The sequence below is a fragment of the Sordaria macrospora genome, chromosome 2 (genome assembly GCF_033870435.1).
Source record: "Sordaria macrospora chromosome 2, complete sequence".
In the NCBI taxonomy this organism is placed as follows: domain Eukaryota; kingdom Fungi; phylum Ascomycota; class Sordariomycetes; order Sordariales; family Sordariaceae; genus Sordaria; species Sordaria macrospora.
The window spans coordinates 2,497,883-2,522,166 of record NC_089372.1 but is presented as its reverse complement, the minus strand read 5'-3'; the positions used below and the strand labels follow the sequence as shown (position 1 = coordinate 2,522,166).

Genomic DNA, 24,284 nt, shown 5'->3' with positions numbered 1-24,284 from the left:
CCACACTGGCCGTCCTCAGCACTGTGCCTGCTGCACCATTATCGGCATCACCAGCGTCATGGTCATCGTATTTGGGGACAAGATGGCAGCGAGCCGATCAGCCATCATCGGCTGGACCAGAGACTGGACCAGCAACAAAGAAAGTCGTCGGATGTCGACTGTGCTGCGGCATGATCTTGTCTCATCTCGCTAGTGACAGCACGGCATCAGAGACATGCCGACCAGGGAAAGAACGGAAAAAAATGGGAAGAAAAGACGCCACCGGCTATTCCAGTCAGAGACAAGACATACAGGACACAGCAATCCTCTAGTCCAACGGGGGGAAGCTTTGGCCTTGGCGGAGTCCATCATCGTACGAAGCTATCCGCCGTGACGGGGCAGCCCTTTGCAACAATTGGCACCCGTCGGCACTATAATCGCCGGCCAGCTTAGTGTCAGCTCGTCAAGGAAGCCAAATCCCGTTTCGGCTCCCTCTGCTTTGCGTGTGGATAGTTGCAAGTCCGGTATTACGCAGCACTAGCAGCAGAATGCGGCGGCACAGATCAAGAAAGGCAGTCGGAACGGTTCATCAGAAGAAACCACAGGCTGCCAATCGATGTTGCTGCCGGCCTACACAAGCAAAGTTGCAGCATGGCCACTTTGCGGTGGGTGGGACTACTTTGCAAGTACCGGACGGTAATGCTTGGAGATACTTGGCCGTAACCACCAACGGTGTCCTTCATCGGTAGAAATGGCTTCACCCCTACACTAGAGGTCTGCCCCCTCTTGTTCCTCACATGTTCCCCCATGGGTCTCTTTCCCAGTCCCCTCGAGGAAACCAAAGCGAGCCAAAGGTATGTCCCCATCTCCCGATGCCCCAGACATCATCCAGCGTTGCCGTGTTCCTTCCTCCTTTGCACTTTGCGCCTTGCCCCATCCTATCCGTCCTTTGATTCACTGTTCGCCGAGCCACGCTGCTGCTGCGTGGCGTGTTTGAGGCAGTAGGACGGTAATCTTTATGCTTCTTCAGGTTCCCGGGGCAAGGCATAACGAACACCCTTCTAGCCCGTCTGGAAACAGTGCGGAACTACGATGCCGAGATCCAGTGCCCATCCTGCGCGGACGGTTACCTCGACTGCGTAACCTACACTACACCATCCTCACAGCACAAAATGGCTGCAAGTGCCGTCCTGTTGGAGCTGTGTGTGGGAGCCACTTCGCCAACTGCAGGGTGACAGGCTGATGCGACGAGGACTGGGGCAGACAGGCGGCCATTACCATGATCACTCGCTATTTGGCTCCAGCTGCAGGCGCTTTTTGTTTTCCTACCCTACCTGCCCTCCCCGGTATCTTGTCTTCTGGTCCAGGGTATCATTTCCGGCGAGCACAGAAAGGTAAATGGTAGAGGTACCTACGAGCCTGGTAGTGTACCGCACACACTACGACGCTGTACGGTAGGCACGCAAGGGCAGACAGGCCAGGCAGGTATCGATACAGAAGTCATCAGGGTCGTTGCCAGACCCGTTGCTCCCGCACACCCACACGACGTTCCTCGCCCACGCGGGCCACCTTCTACTCGAGACAAGATAGATCATCTTGAACAGATGAATCGGTCATCCCGCGATTAGTGTCACGGTACGGTATTCGCCAGTGGTTCCATCCAGCTCTCGCCCATCCTAGCCCCAGCTTCAGTTCCAGTTCCAATTCCCCGTCACCTCACAAGCCGAAAGGGAAAAAAAAAGTCTTCAACTTCTTACGGCTTTCCATCGTCCTTGGCGGCTGGGCATTGGACTTGCATCTTACACAGTAGCGTGCCCCTGGTCCTGGCTGCGTCCCCTGTTTGGACTGACAGACCCGGTCCCAATCCCCGTCCCCTGTCATCCCGGATCCCCCAGGCCAAAGCCTCCCACTATCCGTTAACGAACCTCAACCACTAAGCAGCCCCTTATCTTCCCGAACCCTCTTTTGCCTCGTGGTAGCCCGTCATGGCATCACATCTCCCTCCGCCGTGCGCGGACACTCTTCGTACCCACTGCTGAGAACTCCAGTCCGTGCAACTCCCGTGGTGCTCCGACGCCCCCTTACATGCTTTCCCCACGCCCCTCCTCTCTACAGACTAAGTTTACGGCATAATCCCATGCGGCTAGCAGTTCACGAGGAACAGGCAGATGGATTGCAAAGGCAGGGTCGCCAAAGTCGATGCCGGGGACTTGCTGGTTTCTCTTCCTTGTTCCCTTGGTTTGACAAAGTCCCAAGCCTTCGTTTCTGGTCATATCAGACCATTCTACGGACTCGCTCATTTCCCCATGCCAGCACCTTCTCAGGCTAGCTCAAGACTGAAAGATCGAACTCCCGAACACCAACTGTATACTGGCTAGTTCGCGTATCTTTTAGTGTATATGCTTCCTATCTTCCGCATTGTTTCTGCACGCAAAGAGGGACAAGACGCCACGCCGCTGCTGTGCCGGAACGCATCGGACACGAGCTTTGAATAGTCGTTCTCCGTCGAATAAGCTTCCATGTTGGGATACAGGACGAAAGAGGCCACGAAAACCGGCACAACTCAGAGGCACGTGTGAAGGTTTAAACACAGTAAAACTTGCCAACCAACCCCCGGGTCAGATAGGTCTTGCAGCGAGGCAGCAGACCATTCACTGCGGCCCCCGTCGGTGCCCCTTCCCCTTACTCGGTTTCCTGGACACTGGCTCCACTACCCCAGCATACGCAGGCCCCCCCCCCCCCCCCCCCCCTTCCGTGGGCCCTACAAAGCACTAGCAGTTTTAGCCCTGTCCTGTGGTCTCCTTCTTAGCCTGCCTCGTCTGTGGATCCCACAGCGGCTTGCTTCACCAGATTGGGGCCGACCAGGACGTCTAGGCTCTTGCCGGGAGATGCACAGGACCCCCATACAAGATCCGAACCCTTTCCACTTACAGCCTTCTCAGCCACAAGCGCTCTTGCCCGGCTTCTCATTCGGCTTCCCACTTCGACTTCGTCCTTCTTACTCTCCTTCATCCCAAACATCAACTTTAGCAACACCCTCTCCCGAGGATCTTGTAACCGTTGACGCCTCGATCCAATCCTTCGCTAGTCCCGATCATCATCGTCAGAACCAACATCGTCACTCACGATCCCACGCACTCACCTTTATGCTCATCCAGATTTAAGCTCTCGACTAAGTAGTTCTCTCCATGTGCTCATATACAAGGGCTTTGTGAGTGAACTGTGCCGCCTACGCACCTTTATTCGGCCAACGTCTAGCTGCCAGCCGCCTTGTTCGACTCTTTGTGTGCTTCAGCAGACCGTTGGGCTTGCTACATATTAGGAATCAGAACTCACTGGTTCCCTTGGCTGCCTCTAGTCATAGCCGCCTGGTTCTTGAGGTGTGAAATGACAACAAGGACACCAACCTATCAGAGCTGAACCAACATTATTCTCAATGGGTATTACCTCTGGCCTCGACACTTATTACCGGCTATCCATTCCCACGACTCCCCCCGAGCTGCCGAATTCAGATATATCATCCTTCAACTTCAGGAAACTCCAAGAGCGGTCCCGGAACTCCGCCGTTCCAATCTCCCCGCCCATGTCCCATTATGACCCCGTATCTAGGACAGGCGATATGCCCTCCGCAAACAGTCCCGATGAGGCACAAGCCCGGAAAGACGTCGGCACCAACCAGAACGCTGGGCGGCAGCAGTTGCCCTCTTTGAGTAGCCTGTTTGGCCCATCTACAACGCAACTTCGCCCACTACATTCGCCGACGTTCTCGGACCGTCCAGGACTGTACACAACATCATCGTCGCCGCTTGATCATCCCCGATGCCCAGCTGGCAGCTGGGATAGACCTTACTCGGCATCTTCCTCTTATTTCCCTCCTCCGTCATTGACCTCGCAGCCACGCAGTACACCGGATCCCAGGCTTGATGAACGGCCCCATTTTCCGCCACCGTTACGGGCACTCCCAGGCCCTCTATCACCCATAGTCAGGGAGTCGGAGCCTCAAAGGCCTCACTCTCAGTCTGGTTTCAGCGCTGGGAACAAATGGTCGCTGCGTCACGAAATTGGCCAAGACTACGGGCTGGGAAACCGGGAGTACGCATCGTACAGATCATCGCCCACTGAGCGACCCCATAGCCATCTTTCGAACGGGATCCCGGGCCGTGAGGAAGGCTTGGGTTTACGTAGCGAGCAATCGGCTGCACAACCACCCACACCAGCTAGCACCGGTGCCTCCGAGGTCATCGTGGGCAAGGATGGATTGGGCCCCAAGATTTGGACAGGAACACATTTCTTGCCGAGATTTGTCAGGGAGGAAAAGGTCGATGGTGAAACGTATTTCATCTACGACGATGGAACCCGTTGCAAAGATATCATTGATGGTGAGAAGGTCAACGCTCATTGGGGGGTGACAAAAGCTGGGAAGCCGAGAAAGAGGCTGGCAATCGCTTGCATCACTTGCCGGGAGAAGAAGATCAAGTGTGATCCCGATTACCCTAGATGCGCGCAATGCGAGAAGTTTGGGCGTACTTGCAAGTTCAAGAATGCGTAAGTGGTTCTGTCCCCTACCCAGGAGCTGCTCGTGTTCTGCGTGATCACAGATCCCCGTCTAATATCAATATGTGCAATATAGCCCGAGAGGTGGACACAATACTTCGCCTTCGACTCCGCCCGCCGAAGTTGACGATGCTCGTCGCTTGCCCAGCCTAATTCGACCACCACCGCACGAGTATGTAAGGACGAGCGCGCACTCGAGTGAATCTGTTTCACCACGCACCACTCTTCGCCCAGCAAGTCCCGAGATGGCCTCATCCGTGCCGTCAAAACGGCTTCGCATAGGTTACGACCACTATGCTCCCGCAGGGGGACACCGGCCGCCTATGGCACCGGAGATGGACCACATGATGCGCTCCAACTTGTCCTGGCACCGTCAGCCTGAACTTCCCCGCGTCCACGAGGATGCAGTGTGCCGTGCATGGCAAATAGACCCGTATGTCTCCGATCCTGAGTCCGTGATCAGCACCATAACTTCTTTTTTCGTCTCCACCGATGCCACGACCTTCCGATTCCTCCCCGAGAAGGCGTTCAAAACCTGGGTACAGAACAATGCTCACCATAGAAACAAGTCCCCAGAAAATCTGATGCTCGTCTATAGCATCCTCGCTCTTGGCTCCCTCCTGTCGACCGCTGGGTCCAGCGGGCTCGACCCTAGGAAGGAGCAAATCAACCACTATGCTCAGGTAGCTCGTTACGCTACAGAGCACGCAACAATGTCACTACAGCTTGTGCAGGCAAGAATCCTCCTTTCCCTCTACTACATGGCTGTTTCGAGGCCTATCGATGCCAACGAAATGTCCAGTAGCGCTGTTTCGGCAGCGACCTATTTGCAGCTGAATCTGGAGTTGGATCAGTCGCCTGACGTAGGACTCAAATCCTTCCCGTATGGATTGACACGGGCTGGCTTTGCAGAGTGCAGGAGAAGGACATTTTGGTCATGTTTCTTATTAGAGAGACTCAATGGCCTCTTTCCAACCCGGATGGCTGTCACCAACCCAGCTGACATCTTCCTCCGGCTTCCAATGGATATCGGCTCGTTCGAAGAACAAGAGGACGTCTCCGTGCCGGTCTCGGCGTTTGAGAACTTCAACTCCTATAGTCTTCCTGAGCCAGACCAGAAGCACAGTGAGACGCAGATAGTCGACAAGGGGACGAAAGTAGGAATGATGGGCTGCCTGATTCAGGTGGTAGCCCTTTGGGGAGAGGTTATGGCCTTGATATATCGTACTGCGCACTGCGGTAATCGTCTTTCAGAAGATGAGGTGGATGTTATGGCCAAATTCCATCAACGCCTACTAACCCGGCTCGAAAGCTGGAGAACTTCACTCTCCCCTGGCTTTCTTTTCTCTGCCGCCACACTCGACAACGTGCAAAGGGAAAATAAGGGATCCCTTATCCTAATGCATCTTATTTACCACCTCGCTATGGTTAAAGCGCATCGACATATTCATCCACGTTTCTCGACTTCGTCAGCGCAGAGATTCGAGCATGCATGCATAGCCCGCACCAATGCTCATGAGTTGCTGGGCCTGGTGTGCACGGTAGCAGACCATATCAGGGCTACTGGCAACGCTGGCCCCGATGGCACGAGTATGCCACCACCCTTTACCAGCTTCGCTGTTCTCGAGGCTTTGGATGTGCTTTCCGCGGAGGGACACATCAAAGATCTTCCGGGGCTGATTGACGGTCTTGCCATTGCACGAAGTGTCTTGGAGATTCTGGATACGGTATGGGAAGATGCAAGGGCACACAAGACAATTTTGGATCACCGACTGGACAGGTTGGTAGCTCTCAGGGAGAGAACTGAGGGTCTGGACGATGCTCTTGTCGTACCGCTTGTCGGAAGAGGACGAAGGAATATGTCAGAGTATGAGTTTGAGCTTGGCGGGATTCGGGTTTACGTGGCAAATCCAGACGACGGCCTTGACCAGCCCTATGGAAATGAAAGAGACGGAAAACAGGCTGTAGCTACAGGTTCGGAAGGTATACTAAGCTGGCAAATGGGCGAAACTCTTGAGGCAAGATTTCCCAGGGATATGGACTGCATCTATGCCGGACTACCAACGGCCCATGCGCCGAGAACCATGGCAGCTTGAACAAGGGAGACGCCGCTTTGGAGGGTTTTTCCTATGACGATAAGTTCTTTTACGAACATGGGTGTGCAGAGTATTTTTGACTCTGCGACCAGACTATGCCCTCTACTTTTCTTATTATGAAGATATGTGTACAATGAAGGGGGGCTATGCGGTACGGCTAAGGTGTACGGGTGACCGCGAGAGTGGAAAGAAGTAGTGCACGCTTTCAGTCGATTCTCTTTTTCCCTGTTCGATTCTTGCTATTTTCTTACTGATTTCATCCCCTCTTGGGGGTCACCATTCGTCGGACATCGCTCTCTTCTCTTTCTTTCTGTCGACCTCTCGCAACATCTACAGCTCGTGGGTCAACGATCACATTGTTTAGGACACCTCTGTATCTGGGTAGAGCTGGCGGCTAGATGCATCGTCTATTTTCCTTTCCCCTGTTTACTATGATAAACATGTTTTCATATCTTTCACATACACGCGCAAGATGCGTGTCGGCGTTTTTGTCCTTCAAGGGGTGGCTTGGAAAAACTACTGCATTTTTAGTTGGGGGCGGAAGATGACGCGACATCCTCGCTTCGGTGAGGGTACCAGGAACTGGAGGCTTAGTGGTAGATAGTCATTGGAGAGGGAGCCTGGAGCTAAGCATGTATTGTTCGTGGTACTTCACTCTCGCAACTGCGAGACTATGATTCGGTCTGGATGGCTGCCTCAAGAGTCGCACTGCCGATCAATAATATTAACCCGTCTGCCCCATCGCCTCACCTTTCGAAACCGCTTGTCTGTCTATCATCCACAACATTGTATTCACCTGGCTGGGGACCTATCAAGCCGAATATCTGTTTGAAGGTCCTTTGTACCAAAATGAAGCAAGGAAAAAGTAGTAGTAGTATCCACCGTACAACCTGAACCAGCTTCATTGCTCATCATTTCCTACCTAGGTCCCTACCCAAGTCAAGTTCTTCCCAATGAGGCTGCCATTGCGCGCTCGCACTAGTGCCACGCTGTGTGTCTTCGGTAACGAAGGGTAACGAAAGGTCGTCAGCCCTCTTGGCTTGCATGCCGTAGTGCATGCCTTCGCTTGGCTACGTACGTACCGTACTTGGCTGGCTGTCACTGCTGCTGCTGCTGCTTCTAGAATATCATGCGATATCCTTCCATGCATGCCATGTACCTCCAACTCATCACACATACTACATGCACATGCAATGCATCATAACAGTTCACACATTCATTTGGCATGTAGCACTCACTTCAGCTGTTTTCCAGAAACCTTCGACGAACGCGATGACACTGAATGAATGATACCGAATGGTTCGGGTGGTCAGATATGTAGAAGGGATTCGGTAAATAGGGAGGGTTAAACGAGATTGCTGGGTTACCACAAATACCGTAAACTTGAAGTGGCTTACCTGCCGTTGGTATGTTTTCCGGCAGCTTTTCGGTACATACGTACGTACGTATATGTAAGGTAGACTACCGTAGGTGGGTAGGAACACTGGAAGCATGTAGGTACCTAGGTAGATTGCACAGACTGCTGCACATTTGACATCTCCGATCACAACTTGAACCTGGAAACAGTTCTGCAAGGCCCTCCCTCTGCTGTAAGAATACGATATGCCGTGGTTCGCGCGGTTACGAAGCGTAACCGCTTTAGTACCATGGAGAGAGGTACTTCTGCCGCACCACCTCCCTCCCGCCCGTCTGAACATGGTGTAGGTAGGTAGGTACAGCTGTACCGCATGTGTCTCACCTTTGGTACCGTGGTACAAAGTACAGATGATATGCAAGTACAGAAGGGCAGGCAGGCGGGATCGTGGAGTTCTGGAAACATGAAAGAAGGAAGCAAAGAACTTTACTTCCGTTCACCGTCCGTCGATTGACTTTTTAAGGTCAGTTCATCAGGTACTACTGTACAGTAAGGTAGGTACCATTGCAGTCACTCTTTCCGCAAAAGTGAACCTGATGCAACCGTACGTACCGACCTCGACATCCCACTTGTTCTCCCCTGGTTCTTCTGTCAGTTTCAATTCTTGCGCGGCTCCTCGTCGGAATCTGGATCGCTTCTCTCTCCCGCCCTTGCCGGTCTTCTTTCCGTCTCCCCCACACTGGACGGTACCTAGGTATGCCCTCACCCGACTGCCCCCTTCAGGTCCTCAACCAAAAATGTTCTGGAAAAAGTCCTCAGAAGGTCGAAAGGTAGCTTTCAATCTAGAGCACGCCGCATCAAATACCTAGATACTGTGCCTTCTCTTGTTCGGTCGTTCTTGTTCGGTCGTGCCGTACCGGTATACTTGTAATTGGCCGTTGATGGAAGGGAACATCAGCTCATCATTCTAGAAGACACGGGAGGAGTTGGTTAATGGGCGGGAGGTTTCTGGAAATAGGACAACAGAGTGACACAGCAGCGAATCCATCCGTCTTCATTCCTATATTGTATCTACGGTAGCTGTACCGTGACTTTGGCATAAACTAGTCAGTGATTGGTTGATTAATGTGTTGACCAACAGGGCTGTTCCTGACCTAGCATTTTAGTCACGGTGGGAGGGAGAGAAAATGTGCAAGTTGAGTTTCGCGGAGTTTCGCGAAGTAATCGCCTTGTCGGCCACCTTCACCTTTTATCACTGTGCCCATGAGCCTTTCTCGCATTTCAAAATCAAGAGGTTGGCATTGGATGTGTCTATCCTCATTAGATAGATTCATGACATAAGTGGACAACGGACGTCAAACACTGCACTGCGCTATAGGTATGTAGTAAGAGATGATACAAATGCAGCCTTTGAAAAGCCACTATCACACACAAACCGCAATCACAACCGCCATCACACGCGAAATCATAACTTCCACCTCCACCTCACGCCCGGCTTACGCCGACCTACCTACCTACCTGCACAAACCCCCCACCTTTCTGAACCTTCGTTTCTTCTTCTTTTCTTTTTTTCCTTCTTTCCATTTCAGTTCATCTTCATCTTCCCCGCAGCATGGCTGCCACCTGCAGCACCTTATGCAACCATGGGTTTTGATCCAACATGTTATTCTGCTTCTGCCGCACTTCTGTCATCCTTCCACGCATATGACGGCTGAGACGGTCTAACGCCAACAAATCTGACATGCGTCTCAGTGTCTGCCACGCCGCAACGCCGCAGCGGGCTGACCTTCTAGAAGCAGCACGGAATGTTTTCTCTGCGGTACCTAGGTTGTCAATATGTGGTGTGTTGCCTTGTGGGGTGGTTGGTACACAGTACACACGGCAGCCAAATGGAACGAAAGTGGATGGTTGGATGGAAGGTTGGATGGAAGTTCCTAAAGAACCCTTCGATGCATTTGCATAGAACGTATAGAACTTCGCTGCTGGTGCGTGGCACAACTATGTTGCGACATCATGTAGGGCCCAACGGCATGTCGGTAATAGGTCGATATGTCCGATGCTTGTGCAAGTGTATAGACTTTTCAAGATTTCAGTTGAAGCTGAAGGGAGTCTTGTCGGTTATGTGAAAGGGCCGAGAAGATTGACTGAATGATACTCCTTGACATATTCAACGAACAGTCGAGGAAAGATAGAAACTATCGCGGAACAAAACCAGGGCAGCTGAAGTGCGAGAGAAAAAGATCAAATACCTCTTGGACTCTTTTGGTTCAAGTATGTTCGGACCTCTCTTCGCACACCTTGAGGACATGATCTTGGAATTTGCGGCTCTCAGTGGAAGCGATAGAAATAGGAAACCGAACGAGCTTACAAGGCTGCTGAAAAGTTATTTCATGGTCGCTACCATGTTAACATAGGGCGAGCCTCCTATCACTTCACGGACCCCCAAGTCATAAGTGAAGCCGGCTGGAGGTATCGTGATAGTGTCATACTCTGTAGTCTGGGCCGTAGCATAGCCACGCCAATACGGGTACGCTAATCAAGGAAGAGTGCCCAAGTAACTCCTAAAAAAAAACCCAAAAATTTTTTTACCCCCAGGAATGGCACCAAGAAGCCGCTTGGAAAGACTCACATACATATACTCGTTGGACATGTCGAGGTGGATATTTTGCAGTAAATGGCGGATATATAGTAGATAGATGGCAGTGAATACATGGCAGTAGATACTCCGCTGTAAATGTTCGCTGTAGATATTTCGCTGTACTTGGGGATCTCGCTGACCTTCGCTACGGTGAGTGAGCCCAGGCCACCATGGGAGAGTGCCCAAGACTTTCCCAGACAACTCTCCCATAGTCATAGTAGTGGAAAACCCTCCAGAAAAGTTTGCCGACAACTTCAAGTGAGCGAACCGATGGCCTTTTCAGTTTCGTAGAGGCAACGCGGGCACCACTCAGCCACTGGGCCAAGTCTGGACTGTTGTCATCTACTCCAGACGGAAGCTAAGCTTATATAGTCATTTACGAACCGGCTTTCACGAGTCATCAGATGAACGGTCTCGCGATGCTCTAGACTCCAGTTCACGGTAAAACAAAATCACTTCGCATGCACCATCAGACTCTTGATATCGTGCTACACTGCTCACGACCTAGATATAATGAACATACGCAGCACTCTTTATATAGCATTAACAACCTCCTTACAATCACTGATGATACCCCACCCCAAGTAACGAACACCCTAGTAACAGCCAGCTATCTTGATCAGAAAACATGTCTCGCCTCTTTAATTCCCCCCTCAAGCATCTCTGCCAACAAATCCCACTTGGCCGCCGCATCCTCTCTGCTCCCCCTCGCCACACCCCTCAATCCGCTTGCGACAAACCTGAGGTGTCGCTCAAAGTCGCTGTGCATTTCCTTCATGACTGCAGCAGTCGAGTTACCACGCCCGCGGGCATCCTCCATGATACTTCTCTTCCACTTGTTGTTTCTAGCAGCAGCATCATTCTCGCCTTCTTCATCATCATCACCATCACCCTCCCCATCGAGTCCTACCCCTAAGCCCGTCTTGCTATACAACGAAGCCGTCCTCCCTGCTCGTGTCTTGCGTTTTTGCTGCTGTAGCTTTTGCTGCGAAGCCGAAAAGGTCGAGAGCCTCGAGATCTCCTGCTGCTCTTCCTCCAGCCTGGCCATCTCAGCTTGGTGACTATCTTCCAGCTTGATAGCCAGGTCGTAAACGTCCAGGATGCAGTCGCGGATGGGACGAAGTCGTTTGCCTTGGCAGGTCTCGCTCAGGATCCGGTCGAGGAACCTGGAGTGTACCTCGCCGACGTCGTCGACGTCCAGAGCGTGTTGTAAGGCTTCGTCCATTTTGTTGATGTTGGGCGCAAAGACGAGGGTGGTGAGATAGCTCATTATGGTGTTGCAGAACCAGAGGAGCTTTGTGCGGAGGAGGTAATAAGTGGACTGGTGACGGGCTGGTGTGGCAGTGGTTCCTAGGAGGGGATGCTTGAGGAGGTAGATGGCTCTGCGGGTCTGCAGCAGGAAAACAAACATTGTTTGGTAACCCTTGACCTCGGCCGGGCTGATAATCATCTGAATGGGCCAGGGTAAGTGGTAGATGAGGCGAATAGCAGGGAGCGTGCTGCGGACTGATGCTCGGGAAGCGGCTGGACTGTCGGCAATGTACCGTTGGTCGATATCGGCAGACAAGCGATGCCCGGCCACACACTGTGAAAATGCCTCCTGAGCAATCTCGGTCAGTGTAAACTTGTCGTTCCAGCTCGTGCTGAAGTTGTCCAGCTGTCTGAAGATGGTCGAGGCAAATGCATCCGAGGTAGCGCCATCGGACATAAGGTAGAGACATCGGAGAGCGTCGAATGCCCGGGAGAGCCCGTACGAGTCGAACAGGATATCAAGCAAAGTGATCGATGCTGAGTGATACTTGCTTTGAATCCACTTGTTGAAGGCATTGCCAAAGAGCTCCGAGAATGGCGCAAAGCTAGTAACATCCGAGCAGACCGCAGCAAAATCCATGGGTGGCTCCTCTGCTTTCACCCGGGTTGCTACAGGTGAATATCTCTTGAGATGCTTCAAGACCACGATACTCTTTCCAGCCCGAACAATTCGATCAACAGCGGGACTCAGGAACCGTGGAGCATTCAAGACCCCTTCTGGGCTGACGAGTTGGTGAAACTGCTGCTCCCATATTTGGTGCAACTGGGGCCTCGCCGATGATTTGCCGATGAAAAAGGTACGGTCTCCGGCGAGGAGTTCCCCTTCTTCCATCCAGAATCGGATTGGTTTCAGGTAGACCTGGAAGCAATCTAGAAAGATGGTCCCAAGAAGCTTGTATGCGTCAAGACTGCCTTCCATTTGTGCCATCCCAACTGCGTCATACAGCAGTTCGAGGTAGCGAAATGCCTTCGTGTTGCGCTCCCGATGGACTTGCTGCACAATACCGGAGAGTACATATAACGGAGCTAATGAAGGCCCCAGTTCCGTTAAGATGGCCACTAGGCTGACAATGACATCTTTGTGAGTGGCAACAAACCGTCCTTGAATAGTAGTCAGTTCATGGTCAAATGACTGAAGAGCTTTTTGAAGTGAGTCCTGGAACACTTGGAGAAGTGGTTCTTCCTTTTCCTTTTTGCCAGCGTAGATGCGAAGCGGAGCGAGCTTTCGGCCACACTCAGAAAAGGTGTTCACCAGAGCATCGTAGGTTTGCCATGAAACTCCTTCCAGTATGTAACCGGGAACAGGTTTACATGCTGGGTCAAAAAGAGAGGTTGGCAGGCCGCGCAGCATAAATACGACTTCGCGGAGAATTTGAAGACTTGTCACGGGCGTCTTCTGCTGTCGTCCCTGAGAGTCAAGATCGTGGGTAGCATTTCTCCAGTCCTGGCTGTCTAAAATCCGTCTCAGGAGCTCTTCACCGCCTGGAAGCTTGATGGCCAAGTCCTGTGCTGTGGGCGGAGCATCGTCTGGAACTGAAGAAGCCGTGCTTGGGGATGCAACGGAAACATCAGAAGGGGCTTCTTCGAGTTCATAGTAGTCTTCTTCGTCTGAACTGGGAGCATGGTCAAGAATCTTCCACAGAGCGCGCTCTTGAGCCCAACCATCTTCCTTGGCGATTTGCCGCCAAGTCAGTTTGGGTACGGCATCCTTCTCTGGCTCTTTCAGACGCTCAAGATCGCTCAGTCTGGACTTTTGCGCAGGTTTGTCGGACAACTCCAGAAGAAACTGCAAGACTTCAGGAGTGAAGTCGTTGACGTGCGGCTTGAGTGCCTCTAGTCGTTGCTCAAGGGCGTCTCCGAGGGGCTCTCGATTGACGACTCGGAAGCGTTCAACGAGCCCTGTCAGCTGATTCTGCACCTCGAACTGGTTCGTCCTAAGAAAGTTCTGGTTGAGCAGACTTTGCACTGTTGATTCCCTCAGGGACTTGAGTTTTCGCTTTTGAGTCTGATGGCAATGTTAGTAAACGCAGGCATTGACCAGGAAAGGGGGCTGACAGCAACAGACCTTTGGGACGGCGGCAACGGCATCAATGAGCTCGTCGGTCAGCGCCGCAAGCTCTGAAAGGTATGACATGCTGCCGCCTTGCAGTGACTGAGCATCCTGGGAATGGGATAAGTAAACAAGGAAGATGATGTTTACTGGCTCAAACTGGTGTTCCGTTGCAAGTGTTAGACGCGACTTGGTCCACTAGCATCGCTTGATTTCCAGATTGCCGAGCTGCTCTTGCTGGGAAATTAGCAGTCTATGAAGTGGTAAGGGCGTGAAATGCACTGATTGCTACTAGAAGGAAGTAGAGTCAAATGTACAGTCATTCAATAAAAACATGTGACGTATCGAGCAGGACCATCTTTTGTGAAGCAGAGGAAAAAGCTTCGTAGGGAAGAAACCGGATTGCAGTGAAGTTGTTGAGGGGTTCTCACCCAGGGCACAAGGTCTCACACCTGATGCACTGCAGCGTCCATGTTCCAGCGGGCAGCAGCGGACGATAGTATGTGGGCGCACGGGCCAGCCACATCCCTTCGTTCTTGCCTTAGCGTCCGGTCATCAAGATGACGATAAGACCCGAACGGGCAGTAACAAGCCACAGGTGGCAGCAAGTTCAAAGAGACGGCCGCAGCGGCCAAGAAAGCTTCAATGAACCCCTATTTCAACCAAACAATTGCTTGCCAGCGTTTGAGTGGTGTGCCAAGGCAAACAAGCACCCGTCCAATGCAACAACGCTACCGGCCTGGTCAGCCTCAGACACGCGAATCCCGGTCATCTGGACGCACCGATAGGGAGCTGATAGTGGCGGCAGTGGGAGCCAGCGTGGGACCTTGCTGCCCGCTGTAACTTTTAGTGATCCCCTTTTCCCGCCCTTCCTGCCTGCTACAGCTGTCTGTCGGGTCGGGTTTGATCTGTGCCAATCTGCGCCTGACAAGCAACACCACCGGCGTTGTCATCTCCATCTTTTTCTAGCTTCCAGAATTCTGCCTGTTGTCTTCCCCCCTTTTTCAGGTCATCACCACCTGAACCACCGCCGAGCTTGGTCATCGCAGTACAAAAATCGGCACGTCGCCGAGCCCCGCGCTGCGATCCCACCATCACGTATATCACCGTTTGATAGATGAAGTAGTCAACCCCGTGGCCGTGACACCTCGAACCCATCCGGTTGGACCTGGACAACTCCAGTCTCAACTAACCTCCTATCACAATGGCGATTGCTCGCCCAGTACGAGCCCTGGCCCTGGCGGCTGCGCTCGTCTGGTGTTTCTTCATCTGGCAGCTTCTGTCGCCATCGGGAACTGCTATGACCAAAGACAAGTACCTGTCCTTCGAGCGGGATCCCAACCTTGACCGTAAGTATAGAGCGCTTTCGATTCATCTGCAGTCGCATTGCTGCTTGATGCTAACATGCTTTTGCGCATCACACAGCTACGGGAGAACCCGAAGGGAAGCTAGTACGCGCGTCCGAAGACTATGCGCCGGGCGCAACGAACTCGGCCAGAATCAATGCCACCCTGCTGGCCCTGGTACGAAACGAGGAGCTGGAAGGCATGCTGCAGGCGATGCGCGACCTCGAGCGGACATGGAACCACAAGTTCAACTACCCCTGGACCTTTTTCAACGACGTGCCCTTTTCCGAAGAGTTCAAGAAGAGAACGCGCGCGGTAACGAAGGCCGAGGTCAGATACGGTACGTAAGGCGGTGTAGCAACCCACACGGTATGGATACATGGAGCAGGCGGGCTGATATCATTGCGACGGTTACAGAACTTATCCCCAAGGAACACTGGGAAATGCCATCGTGGATTAACCAGGACCTGTACGACGAGTCGGTCAAGATCCTCGAAGAAAAGAAGATCCAGTATGCCGACAAGATCTCGTACCACCAAATGTGCCGGTGGAACAGCGGCATGTTCTATAAGCACCCGGCCCTGGCCAACACGCAGTACTACTGGCGCGTCGAGCCCAACGTTCACTTCTTCTGCGATGTCGACTATGACGTTTTCCGCTACATGCACGATAACAACAAGACGTACGGCTTCACCATCAACCTGTACGACGCCCCGGCTTCCATCACAACTCTGTGGCCCGAGACCGAAAAGTTCCTGGCCGAGCACCCCGAGTACGTGCACGAGAACAGCGCCATGAACTGGTTGACGGACAAGACTCGCCGTCCCGATCATACCAAGGATGCCAGTGGTTATTCGACATGCCACTTCTGGAGCAACTTTGAGATTGGTGATATGAACTTTTGGCGCAGCAAGGCGTACGAGGACTATTTCAACCACTTGGACCGTGCCGGTGGCTTCTTCTACGAGCGTTGGGGTGACGCGCCCGTTCACAGTATTGCCCTGGGTCTTTTCGAGGACTCTAGCAAGATCCATTGGTGAGTGCGGTCGGAACCTTGACACGAAGGACTTTATGCTAATTATTTCATTTTCTACCAGGTTCCGTGATATTGGCTATCAGCACATTCCCTTCTTCAACTGCCCTAACTCGCCCAAGTGCAAAGGCTGCGTTACCGGCCGTTTCACCGATGGCGAGGCCTGGCTCAACAGGGAAGATTGCAGACCCAACTGGTTCAAGTATGTCGGCATGGGCTAAGCTAGTGAACCGAACCCCAAACGACAAACACAATGGAAAATAAAATAAAACACCAAACAGTAATGGAGCGTTGACTCTAGCTGGTTTCTCGACATCGAGAAGCCACTGGGTCGCGCTACTGTATCATACCCGGCTACGTAGCCTTTCGGCGTTGCATATGACATGCTTTCGGGATACATACGCTTATGGAACTGACGAAGGAGGTTTTCTGGTGCTGGCGGTATCTAGCCATCTAATGATGCTTGTACATACTAAATTAATGACGAATTCCGGATGCACGACATATGATCAAAAGGGGTGGTTACGGAGGGTGTTCTTGGATGTTCAGGGCGGTTCTATGCCACTGAAGAAGCTGCTGATACGCCTGTTCTGAAAATTAAAAAGGATCAGATTGTTAAAAGAATTTGGGATGGCTCACTCTTGTTGAATATTTGTTCAGAGAAGATGATTAAAAAATTCGCACCAAAGTCTGCATAATACGTGACGTACTATGTGTCCTGACCCTTCTTAGACCAGGTTATGGTACCCGCTGGCAAGTGAGAACATAAACGGTTGTAGGAGCTCTCAAATATCGATCCGTTTTCTTCAACACCATGTGACTATGACAGAACCCGTACTCCTCCGTATTTGATGATCACGCTTCTCCATACACCGTCACAAACCCCGATGTACCGCCAACGCAAAACTGGTTCCCAAACCCACCATCCTTCCACGCAAGACAACTGACCACATTCTTCCGCTCCTTTTCCTTCCCATCCCTCCCAACAACAACCTTCCCACCACCCGGGCCCCACGGAACCCCAAGCTTAGCCACAAGCTTGCCAGTCAGAAGATCCCAAGCCCACGCCCGTCCCTCTCCATTCGAGTTCTCCGCTCCGTTCTCATCACCCGCAACAACCCACCTCTCCCCTCCTCCCAACACGCTCTGCACCCTGATCTCCTTATTCGTCCAACCTCCACCAGCGCTGGAGTCCCCACCGCTGCTACCGTACGTCCTCAAACACTGCCCATTGCTCCTATCCATCAACCGGATCTTACTATCCAAGCTCCCCACCAGCACCGTCTTCCCGTCCCTCGCCAAACACAGACTCGTCACCGCCCCCGGAAAGACATCCGTCACCAGCCTTCCCATCCGCACATCATACGTTCTCACCCTTCCATCCACGCTGCCGGCCAATACCTCCGCGCCCGTCCCTTGACTATCAAAGACCAGACTTGTGACCCCATCCTTCGCTTCCCCCAGCACTTGCACCGGCCTGGCGGAACTCTGCGAGCGCACGTCCCAGATTCGAACGGTGGTGTCGTGGCCTCCCGAAATCAAAAGGGAATCGTCGACGCCTGCGAAGATGACGCTGTTGATCCGCCCTGTTGTGTGGCCGGCGTTGGAAAAGCGGCGGATGGTTTGCGCGGTGGATACGTCCCAGAGGAAAACGGCGCGGTCGCCGCCTGAAGAGGCGAAGGTCGCGTTGGAGGCGGAGACGGACAATGACAAGACTTCGTAGCCGTGGGAGGCGTAAGTTTGGATTAGACGGCCGGCTGGTGGAGGGGGGGTGGTAGTGGTTGAGGAGGGGGCCTGGAAGGGTTTGGTGATGAATGAGGTTGAAGAGGTGGTGGTTAAAGAGGAGGAGGTGGTTGAAGCCGGGATGGGGTTGTAAAGACGGATGGATCGGTCGGCTGAGCCGGTGAGGATGTAAGTCCCTGGGGAGGCCGAGTAGGTTACTGCGTGGACGGGGCCTGTGTGGATGGAGAAGAGTATGGTTAGGTAGCTGGGGATTAGAATGACAAATGACATATGAGTAGTTGATAAAGGTGAGAGAGAACGTGAACGTACCATTTGAGCCATGCAGCTGGGAAAGGATCTTCCGGGGAAAGTTGTCTTTCCCGCGAGATGGTGTAGTGTTGTCGTATTCATCCATCGTAATCTTTCTGCTTTAGCTTTACGCCATTGTGTTATTGTTTATGTTTGGTTGACTTCATCTCGGCGGTTGATGCCGCGGGCGGGTGGTGATGGGATTATCTCATGCCAGGCAACTACGGTGATAGTGTTGTTTTGTGTGTGATTGAATGCGTTTTTGGATGACCAGGACCTGGAATACCGACTAACTTTACCAGACGCTGTGAATGCAGTGATGAAGGTGATCTGGAAGTGATCTTTCCCTTTTTTTTTTTTAATACGAGACTTTATAAGTCTTTGAACCGTCGGCAACAATGGACGAATCTCGTTCAAGTTGCGGTTGGTGTTAACGGGAGGTATATCCACAAAGCTCACCAGCGCGCAGCGGCTTAAAAGGAGGATCACCCTATATAACCCTAACCCCCTAAGTGTTACATAACTGTTGTACACCAAGATCAGCAACAGAAAGCAACAAAGCCACAATTGATCGGCCATGTGCAACATACTCCGCGCTGATCGAACTCATATTCCCTGGCGAGAAAAAAAATACAACATCCTGACCGAGCGTATCGGCACCTTTGATCAGCCCATGCGTGCCTGGATGTGTGAGCTCGATTATCTGTAGAAAGTAACCCGTTAACACCGATGAAACTCTTAAAAGTTGACAGCGGAAAGTGGGGCGTGGCACACCCCAAGCAAGCTCCGTCCCGTTCGGTTTCTGCCTGCCTGCACCCCAGCCTCACGTGGCGCGCCCACCTTGATGGATAAGTCCGGTGTCTTGGGGGGATCGCGATCTCGATCTGCTGCTTATCTGACCCAGCAACCTGAACCACGACCTTACCTTTCCGCTTCTTCCCTTGCCGAATTTCCGAAGACTTTCAACGACATCCCATTGTCAAAGTTCACCATTTTCACGACACCGAACGTTTGTCGCGCGAATTGCACCCGCCTCAACACCCCAAAAATCACCGACTCTCTACACGCTACGAGCACTTCGCACTCGCTGCCTGTTTGTTAGCCAAAGCGACCGACCAAACACTCAACCTCTCAAGCTTAATTAAATCACCAACAACAACGCCCATCACAACCAAGTCAAAGCCAAAGCCAAAGCCAAAGCCAAAGCCCACAAACCTTCGCCAAAATGTCCGAACGCAAAGTCTTAACCAAATACTACCCCCCGGACTTCGACCCCTCGCTCGTCGGGCGCTCTCGACAGCCCAAACAAACCGGGCCCAAAGTCCAAACCGTGCGCCTCATGGCGCCCTTCTCCCTCCGCTGCTCCTCCTGCGGCGAGTACATGTACAAAGGCCGCAAGTTCAACGCGCGTAAGGAGACGCCGGTAGACGAGCGTTACCTCAACATCCAGATCTACCGCTTCTACATCCGGTGCACGCGCTGCAGCGCCGAGATCGTGTTCCGCACCGACCCCAAGAACCAGGACTACGCCGTGGAGAAGGGCGCCAAGCGGAACACGGAACCGTGGCGCCGCGGGCTTGAGGGCGAGCTGGAGGAGACGGATGAGCAGCGGCTGGACAGGATAGAGAGGGAGATGGCGGATGAGAATGGGGAGGTGGCTGCTGCCGAAGAAAGAAATGCGATGGCGGAGCTGGAGCAGAAGACGGCGGACGCGAAGAGGGAGATGGCGGTTGCGGATGCGTTGGATGAGATTAGGAGTCGGAATGCCAGGCTCGAAAAGGCGCAGAGGGAGAGCGGGGTGGATATTGAGAGTGTGCTGGGCGGGAGGGGGTTGAGCGAGGAGGAGGAACGAAGGAGGAGGGAGGAGGAGGAGGATGCGGAGGCGGCGAGGAAGGCGTTTGAGTTTGCGAGACTGCAGCAGAAGCTGGAGGAAGGGCCGGCGGAGGTGGAAGTGTTGGGTCTTCCGGGTGTACCTGGGGCTGTGACAAATGGGGAGGGCTCGTCGGGTTCTTCCTCGAGTACGACTGCTGCTGCTGGCCCCTCAACAACCGCGGCGTCGGCAGCGGCGGCGGCGGCAACGGTCTCGAACCCGACAACCGCGGCTGCAACTGATATGCCCCCTCCCAGTTTCAAGCGACAGGTCAAGAAAAAGAAGGATCACTCGGCCTTGCTTGGTATCAAAAAGAAGCAACCCCTGGTCTAGACGGAGGAAACAATCCGGGCAGAAGTGAGGATTACCTTGATTTGAATATTTTCGGCGACAGTGCACGTCAGGGTGTGGAGAGAGGCTCGGCTCCCCCATGAATCCTAGGATGAGGATTGCAGAGAGGTTGCAGATTGTTTCGAATGCCACGAGGGAGCGGTCCGCTACGACTTATTCTTTCAACCTTCTAGTGCACATCGCAGCAAAACATGATCGACGTGGATGATGGATGTTAATCAACAATACCCAAGTGAGTTTTTACTTCTACAAAGTCAATAAATAACCGCCAATTGACCAAACCCACACACACTCACACTTAGATAGAGGAGAGCATCGTAGCTGCAACACAAGATTTTCACACGTTCAGCAGCAAAAAAGGAACACAATTATGAACAAGATCATATGAATGAGTCTAAATCATCAATCATCCCGGGAAATCTGGCGACTAATATGTACAATCGACCTCAAAGGTTTCCCCTGCCAGACCAGATCCCGAATGTCATGGCTTTCCAGAAACAAAGGCCCCCCCCTCGCGTATGATAACGACAAAATCGCTTTCCCCTTTAGATATATGCCCCCTGGGAGTTCGCAAAAAATATGAACCTTTCCGTCTCCCGATAACGCCGTGCCAGAAATAACAAATATAAAAGAGAAGCACCAAAAGGACAAAAACCCGCCAAGTTATCCCAAGCCACCAATATGCGAAGGAGAAATAAAGCTCCTCTCAAATCGATAACCCACAAGTTACATGACGATAAAACATCAGAAAGAAGACAACAACCACCGCCGAAACCCGACACCTAAAAGGTTTACATGCAACATGGGCCTTTTTAGCTCAATGGAGCAGGTCGTGAGGTGCATGATGAGATCAGATCTCTTGCTAGATCCGCATCATGTGCGTGTCGCATGCAGACCCTGCTCCTTCCCAGCGTGCAGAATTGTGCTGCTGTGGGTCGCTCTGACTTTTTTCAAGAGCGTTCAATGTCATCCCGAATGTTTGAGGGATGACAGGGGAAGCGAGCAAGGCCTGATCGTGGGTTTGGCGGTGGTGAAGAGTGGAGTGTGCTCAAACAATCATTCCATTCCATTCCTCCTCACACTCTCGGGCCGGCTCTCAGGATGAATGGCTGTAATCGCTATTCGAGCGAGTACCCGAGACGCCGTTAGGCAGACTTGGTGTGGCGTTCGATTGGCTCTGGCCGTTGGAGGTCTGGTTGTTGGAAGGCGAACCCGATGACCTTGGCAGGGTGGTCTGAGAAGCCTCCATCTGGCGCTTGGTGTGCTGGTGCATGGAGCGAGAATAAGAACCCAAGTCGAAGGGAGGAGGAGGAGACATGGTGATGGAGTAGGCAGAGTTCTGGGCAGCAGCCGACATTTCTGTTTGGTGGTTTTGTTGTGGTGGTTGTTGGTGGTGAGCCTTTTGCGTTGGCGTTGGGCAGCTAAGCTTTTTGGTTTGCCGAAGTGTTGGAGAAGTGTGGTGGAAGGCTTGATGCAGAAGGCTTGATGCTGAAGGCTTGATGCTGAAGGCTTGAACAGTAAGGAGAATGACGGTAGGAAAGATGACCTATGAAAGTGGTTGGTAGTGGTTGCGTTGAGGAAGTATCAGCTGAATGTGAAGATGTCGAGAAGACGGATGAACGGAGGGTCTGGGGGAAGAAGGAGGAGGGGAACTATATAATAGATGGCTTGGCTAGGAAAAAAGCTAGTCTCATAAGGCGACCGTACGCTAGGGCGGGAATGGGTGTGCACTGATGCGCTGATGCGGCCCACACTAAAACCCAAGGTAGGGGGGTATCAAGAGGGGACAAGCAGCCGGGGCAACGGTTGGTCGAAGACAGAAAAAGAAGTGGAAGGGGTGGTCAGAAGATGGGGATGGAGACCGAGTTTGGTGAAGGTCTGGAGAGAAAGCAGTGCCAGGAAGCAGTGCCAGAGTGCCCCAAGTGCAAGGACGGGAGGGGTGAAAGGATTCTCTCTGTCCCCGCGGTCCCTCTCTTTCCTTGGACTCCTCCGTCACCGTGAGGTGATCTGCATTCCCCTCTTTTTTTTTCCTCTTTGCTCTTTGGGGATTTTTTTTTCGCCCGCGGATGTCAGATCTCGGGTGGCAGAGAAGCCAAGAAGGGGTCAATGGGAGGGGCGTGCACAGCAAACCCAACAAGGTGCCGTCAACAACTCGCACCCCCCACCCCCCCTGCCCCAACAGGACGACGACCAAGAAGAATTCCCCGTACCTTTTCTCTGTGTCGTCCTCAAGTCCACGACAATGCGTCTTTTTGGCAATGCTACCCACAACTGCACAGGTTTGTCTGTTTCGATTGGTGATCGACAGTGATGAACATGGTTAACATGGGGGACCGTGGCCTACGAGCTGCACGAGATGGCGTAAAAGCTCTGCCTCTGATCCAATCAATCTCCAGGCTTGACTGGCCTGTAGCCGACACGATATGGCTCCTTCAGGCCGTTGTGAGCCCGCCGTGGTACTCCAAGCCGGCCGTCTCTTCCAGACCCGGGTACCTGTTGGCTAGACTGCTAGCTGTGGAGGCTGAGCGAGCGAAGAGTCTCACCGTCTGTTGGCCGTTAGTCTTGGGCTGCCTCGTTGTCCTCGGCGCAACGGCCTGAACGGCAAAAGTGAAGAGACGGTAAGATGACCCATAGTAGGTGATGTCAGCCTCGTCCTCGTAGTGTTGCGTAGGGGGAGTGTGTGCTACCTATAGCTGTGAGATATGATACAGTAGCATCTGAAGCCATGAGGGCGTATGGCGGAGATTCTGCTTACGAGTTCCAATGGTTCTTTCTCCTGGAGCAAGTAACCGCCGCCCAAAGGGGCAAGACCCTGCTGATCTCAGGTCATCGGAGGTCTTTGGGGAGATTGATGATGTGTGTAGATGAAGTCATTCTATTGGCCACTAGCTCGGGGCAAGAGAGCACGAGGAAGGTCATTGTGGGTAATTGCACGCCGGTAGTTTCACCAGAGCCTATTCGGAGCCGTGGAGCATACGTGGAAGTGGAAGGGGAAATTGAAGGGATTCCGTGTGCGGTACGGTGACGGACTGGGCAAGGCGGAAGAAGAGGAAGAAGGGAAATAACAGCCAGCCCGTGACACGGGAGACCGAGAGAGGCGAAGTGTGTGAGTGTGAGTTGCGAGTGTGTGCACAGTACCTACTCTAACCAGCATCCGGGGCTTACCATCTGATAAACCTGACGACAGCAGCAGCAGTCCTTTGTCGTGACTGCAGGCCAGAAACAGAGATCGGCGTATTTCCCGTGCCCGTGTTGGGAAGGGATTCGCGGTTTGCCATGATGTCAATGGTTGAGCGGCCAAAGAAGCGGACCTTTCTGCTCCTCGAATGCTGCCCTCCCCTCTCTAATGCAGGGAGAAAGGGTTCTGGCCGCAATAGTCCATGCCTATCAATACACACAGTATCTAGTGTTAACGGTTGGGGGAAGTGGGCGACGCATTGTTAAGGAGAAGCCATTTCAACACTGAGTATGACCGCTGTTCTTCGGTTGCCAGCTCGCGTTTAGATGTCCGCAATTCGGAAGCCAGAACCTCAACGGCAGCTGAAAAGTTGGGCCACCGGCCAATGGGTATTGGACGGGTGTTCCGCTCGAAGGGGGGAGGGGGCCGAGGTTTGGAAGGAGGAGGGGACCAAAAGTTGGCAGGCCGGCATGGCTGGCGCCGGAAGCGAGGG

General features: G+C 52.8%; 8 protein-coding genes across 8 annotated transcripts; 4 read left to right on the top strand and 4 right to left on the bottom strand.

Moving 5' to 3' along the window:
* Positions 1–776: 776 nt before the first annotated feature.
* On the top strand, positions 777–1,222 carry SMAC4_13236 (uncharacterized protein; the record flags this gene model as incomplete). The annotated part of the gene is made up of 2 exons (XM_066091323.1): positions 777–833; positions 1,010–1,222. 2 exons carry the CDS (start codon positions 777–779, stop codon positions 1,220–1,222), a joined length of 270 nt encoding a protein of 89 aa, XP_065946090.1.
* Positions 1,223–3,415: 2,193 nt separating this feature from the next.
* SMAC4_08362 (uncharacterized protein) lies at positions 3,416–7,368 on the top strand (the record flags this gene model as incomplete). The annotated part of the gene is made up of 3 exons (XM_003343886.2): positions 3,416–4,524; positions 4,610–5,416; positions 6,092–7,368. 3 exons carry the CDS (start codon positions 3,416–3,418, stop codon positions 6,627–6,629), a joined length of 2,454 nt encoding a protein of 817 aa, XP_003343934.1. The 3' UTR covers positions 6,630–7,368.
* Positions 7,369–11,085: 3,717 nt separating this feature from the next.
* SMAC4_08363 (uncharacterized protein) lies at positions 11,086–14,633 on the bottom strand. Its single transcript, XM_003343887.2, has 2 exons — positions 13,998–14,633; positions 11,086–13,937 (listed from the first exon to the last, which is right to left on the bottom strand). Exons 1-2 carry the CDS (start codon positions 14,064–14,066, stop codon positions 11,241–11,243), a joined length of 2,766 nt encoding a protein of 921 aa, XP_003343935.1. The 5' UTR covers positions 14,067–14,633; the 3' UTR covers positions 11,086–11,240.
* Positions 14,634–14,642: 9 nt separating this feature from the next.
* On the top strand, positions 14,643–17,133 carry SMAC4_08364 (uncharacterized protein). Its single transcript, XM_003343888.2, has 4 exons — positions 14,643–15,331; positions 15,408–15,668; positions 15,746–16,364; positions 16,426–17,133. Exons 1-4 carry the CDS (start codon positions 15,187–15,189, stop codon positions 16,580–16,582), a joined length of 1,182 nt encoding a protein of 393 aa, XP_003343936.1. The 5' UTR covers positions 14,643–15,186; the 3' UTR covers positions 16,583–17,133.
* An 83-nt stretch (positions 17,134–17,216) lies between these two features.
* Positions 17,217–18,749, bottom strand: SMAC4_08365 (uncharacterized protein; the record flags this gene model as incomplete). The annotated part of the gene is made up of 2 exons (XM_066090789.1): positions 18,414–18,749; positions 17,217–18,316 (listed from the first exon to the last, which is right to left on the bottom strand). Exons 1-2 carry the CDS (start codon positions 18,496–18,498, stop codon positions 17,217–17,219), a joined length of 1,185 nt encoding a protein of 394 aa, XP_065946089.1. The 5' UTR covers positions 18,499–18,749.
* A 550-nt stretch (positions 18,750–19,299) lies between these two features.
* SMAC4_08366 (uncharacterized protein) lies at positions 19,300–20,595 on the top strand (the record flags this gene model as incomplete). Its single annotated transcript, XM_003343890.2, has 1 exon — positions 19,300–20,595. The coding sequence occupies exon 1, from the start codon at positions 19,618–19,620 to the stop codon at positions 20,593–20,595; it is 978 nt and encodes a 325-aa protein (XP_003343938.1). The 5' UTR covers positions 19,300–19,617.
* A 1,114-nt stretch (positions 20,596–21,709) lies between these two features.
* On the bottom strand, positions 21,710–21,970 carry SMAC4_08367 (uncharacterized protein; the record flags this gene model as incomplete). The annotated part of the gene is made up of 1 exon (XM_003343891.1): positions 21,710–21,970. One exon carries the CDS (start codon positions 21,968–21,970, stop codon positions 21,710–21,712), a length of 261 nt encoding a protein of 86 aa, XP_003343939.1.
* A 1,075-nt stretch (positions 21,971–23,045) lies between these two features.
* On the bottom strand, positions 23,046–23,891 carry SMAC4_08368 (uncharacterized protein; the record flags this gene model as incomplete). The annotated part of the gene is made up of 4 exons (XM_003343892.1): positions 23,046–23,300; positions 23,369–23,428; positions 23,591–23,642; positions 23,779–23,891. The coding sequence occupies 4 exons, from the start codon at positions 23,889–23,891 to the stop codon at positions 23,046–23,048; spliced, it is 480 nt and encodes a 159-aa protein (XP_003343940.1).
* Positions 23,892–24,284: the final 393 nt, after the last annotated feature.

Bases quoted from the DNA above. Each gene is read 5' to 3' on its own strand.
- SMAC4_08363 (XM_003343887.2), bottom strand. From the start codon at position 14,066: ATGTCATACCTTTCAGAGCTTGCGGCGCTGACCGACGAGCTCATTGAT. The intron at 13,938-13,997 runs GTCTGTTGCTGT...CATTGCCATCAG, and splicing joins CCGTTGCCGCCGTCCCAAAG to ACTCAAAAGCGAAAACTCAA.
- SMAC4_08364 (XM_003343888.2), top strand. From the start codon at position 15,187: ATGGCGATTGCTCGCCCAGTACGAGCCCTGGCCCTGGCGGCTGCGCTC. The intron at 15,332-15,407 runs GTAAGTATAGAG...CGCATCACACAG, and splicing joins GCGGGATCCCAACCTTGACC to CTACGGGAGAACCCGAAGGG. The intron at 16,365-16,425 runs GTGAGTGCGGTC...ATTTTCTACCAG, and splicing joins GACTCTAGCAAGATCCATTG to GTTCCGTGATATTGGCTATC.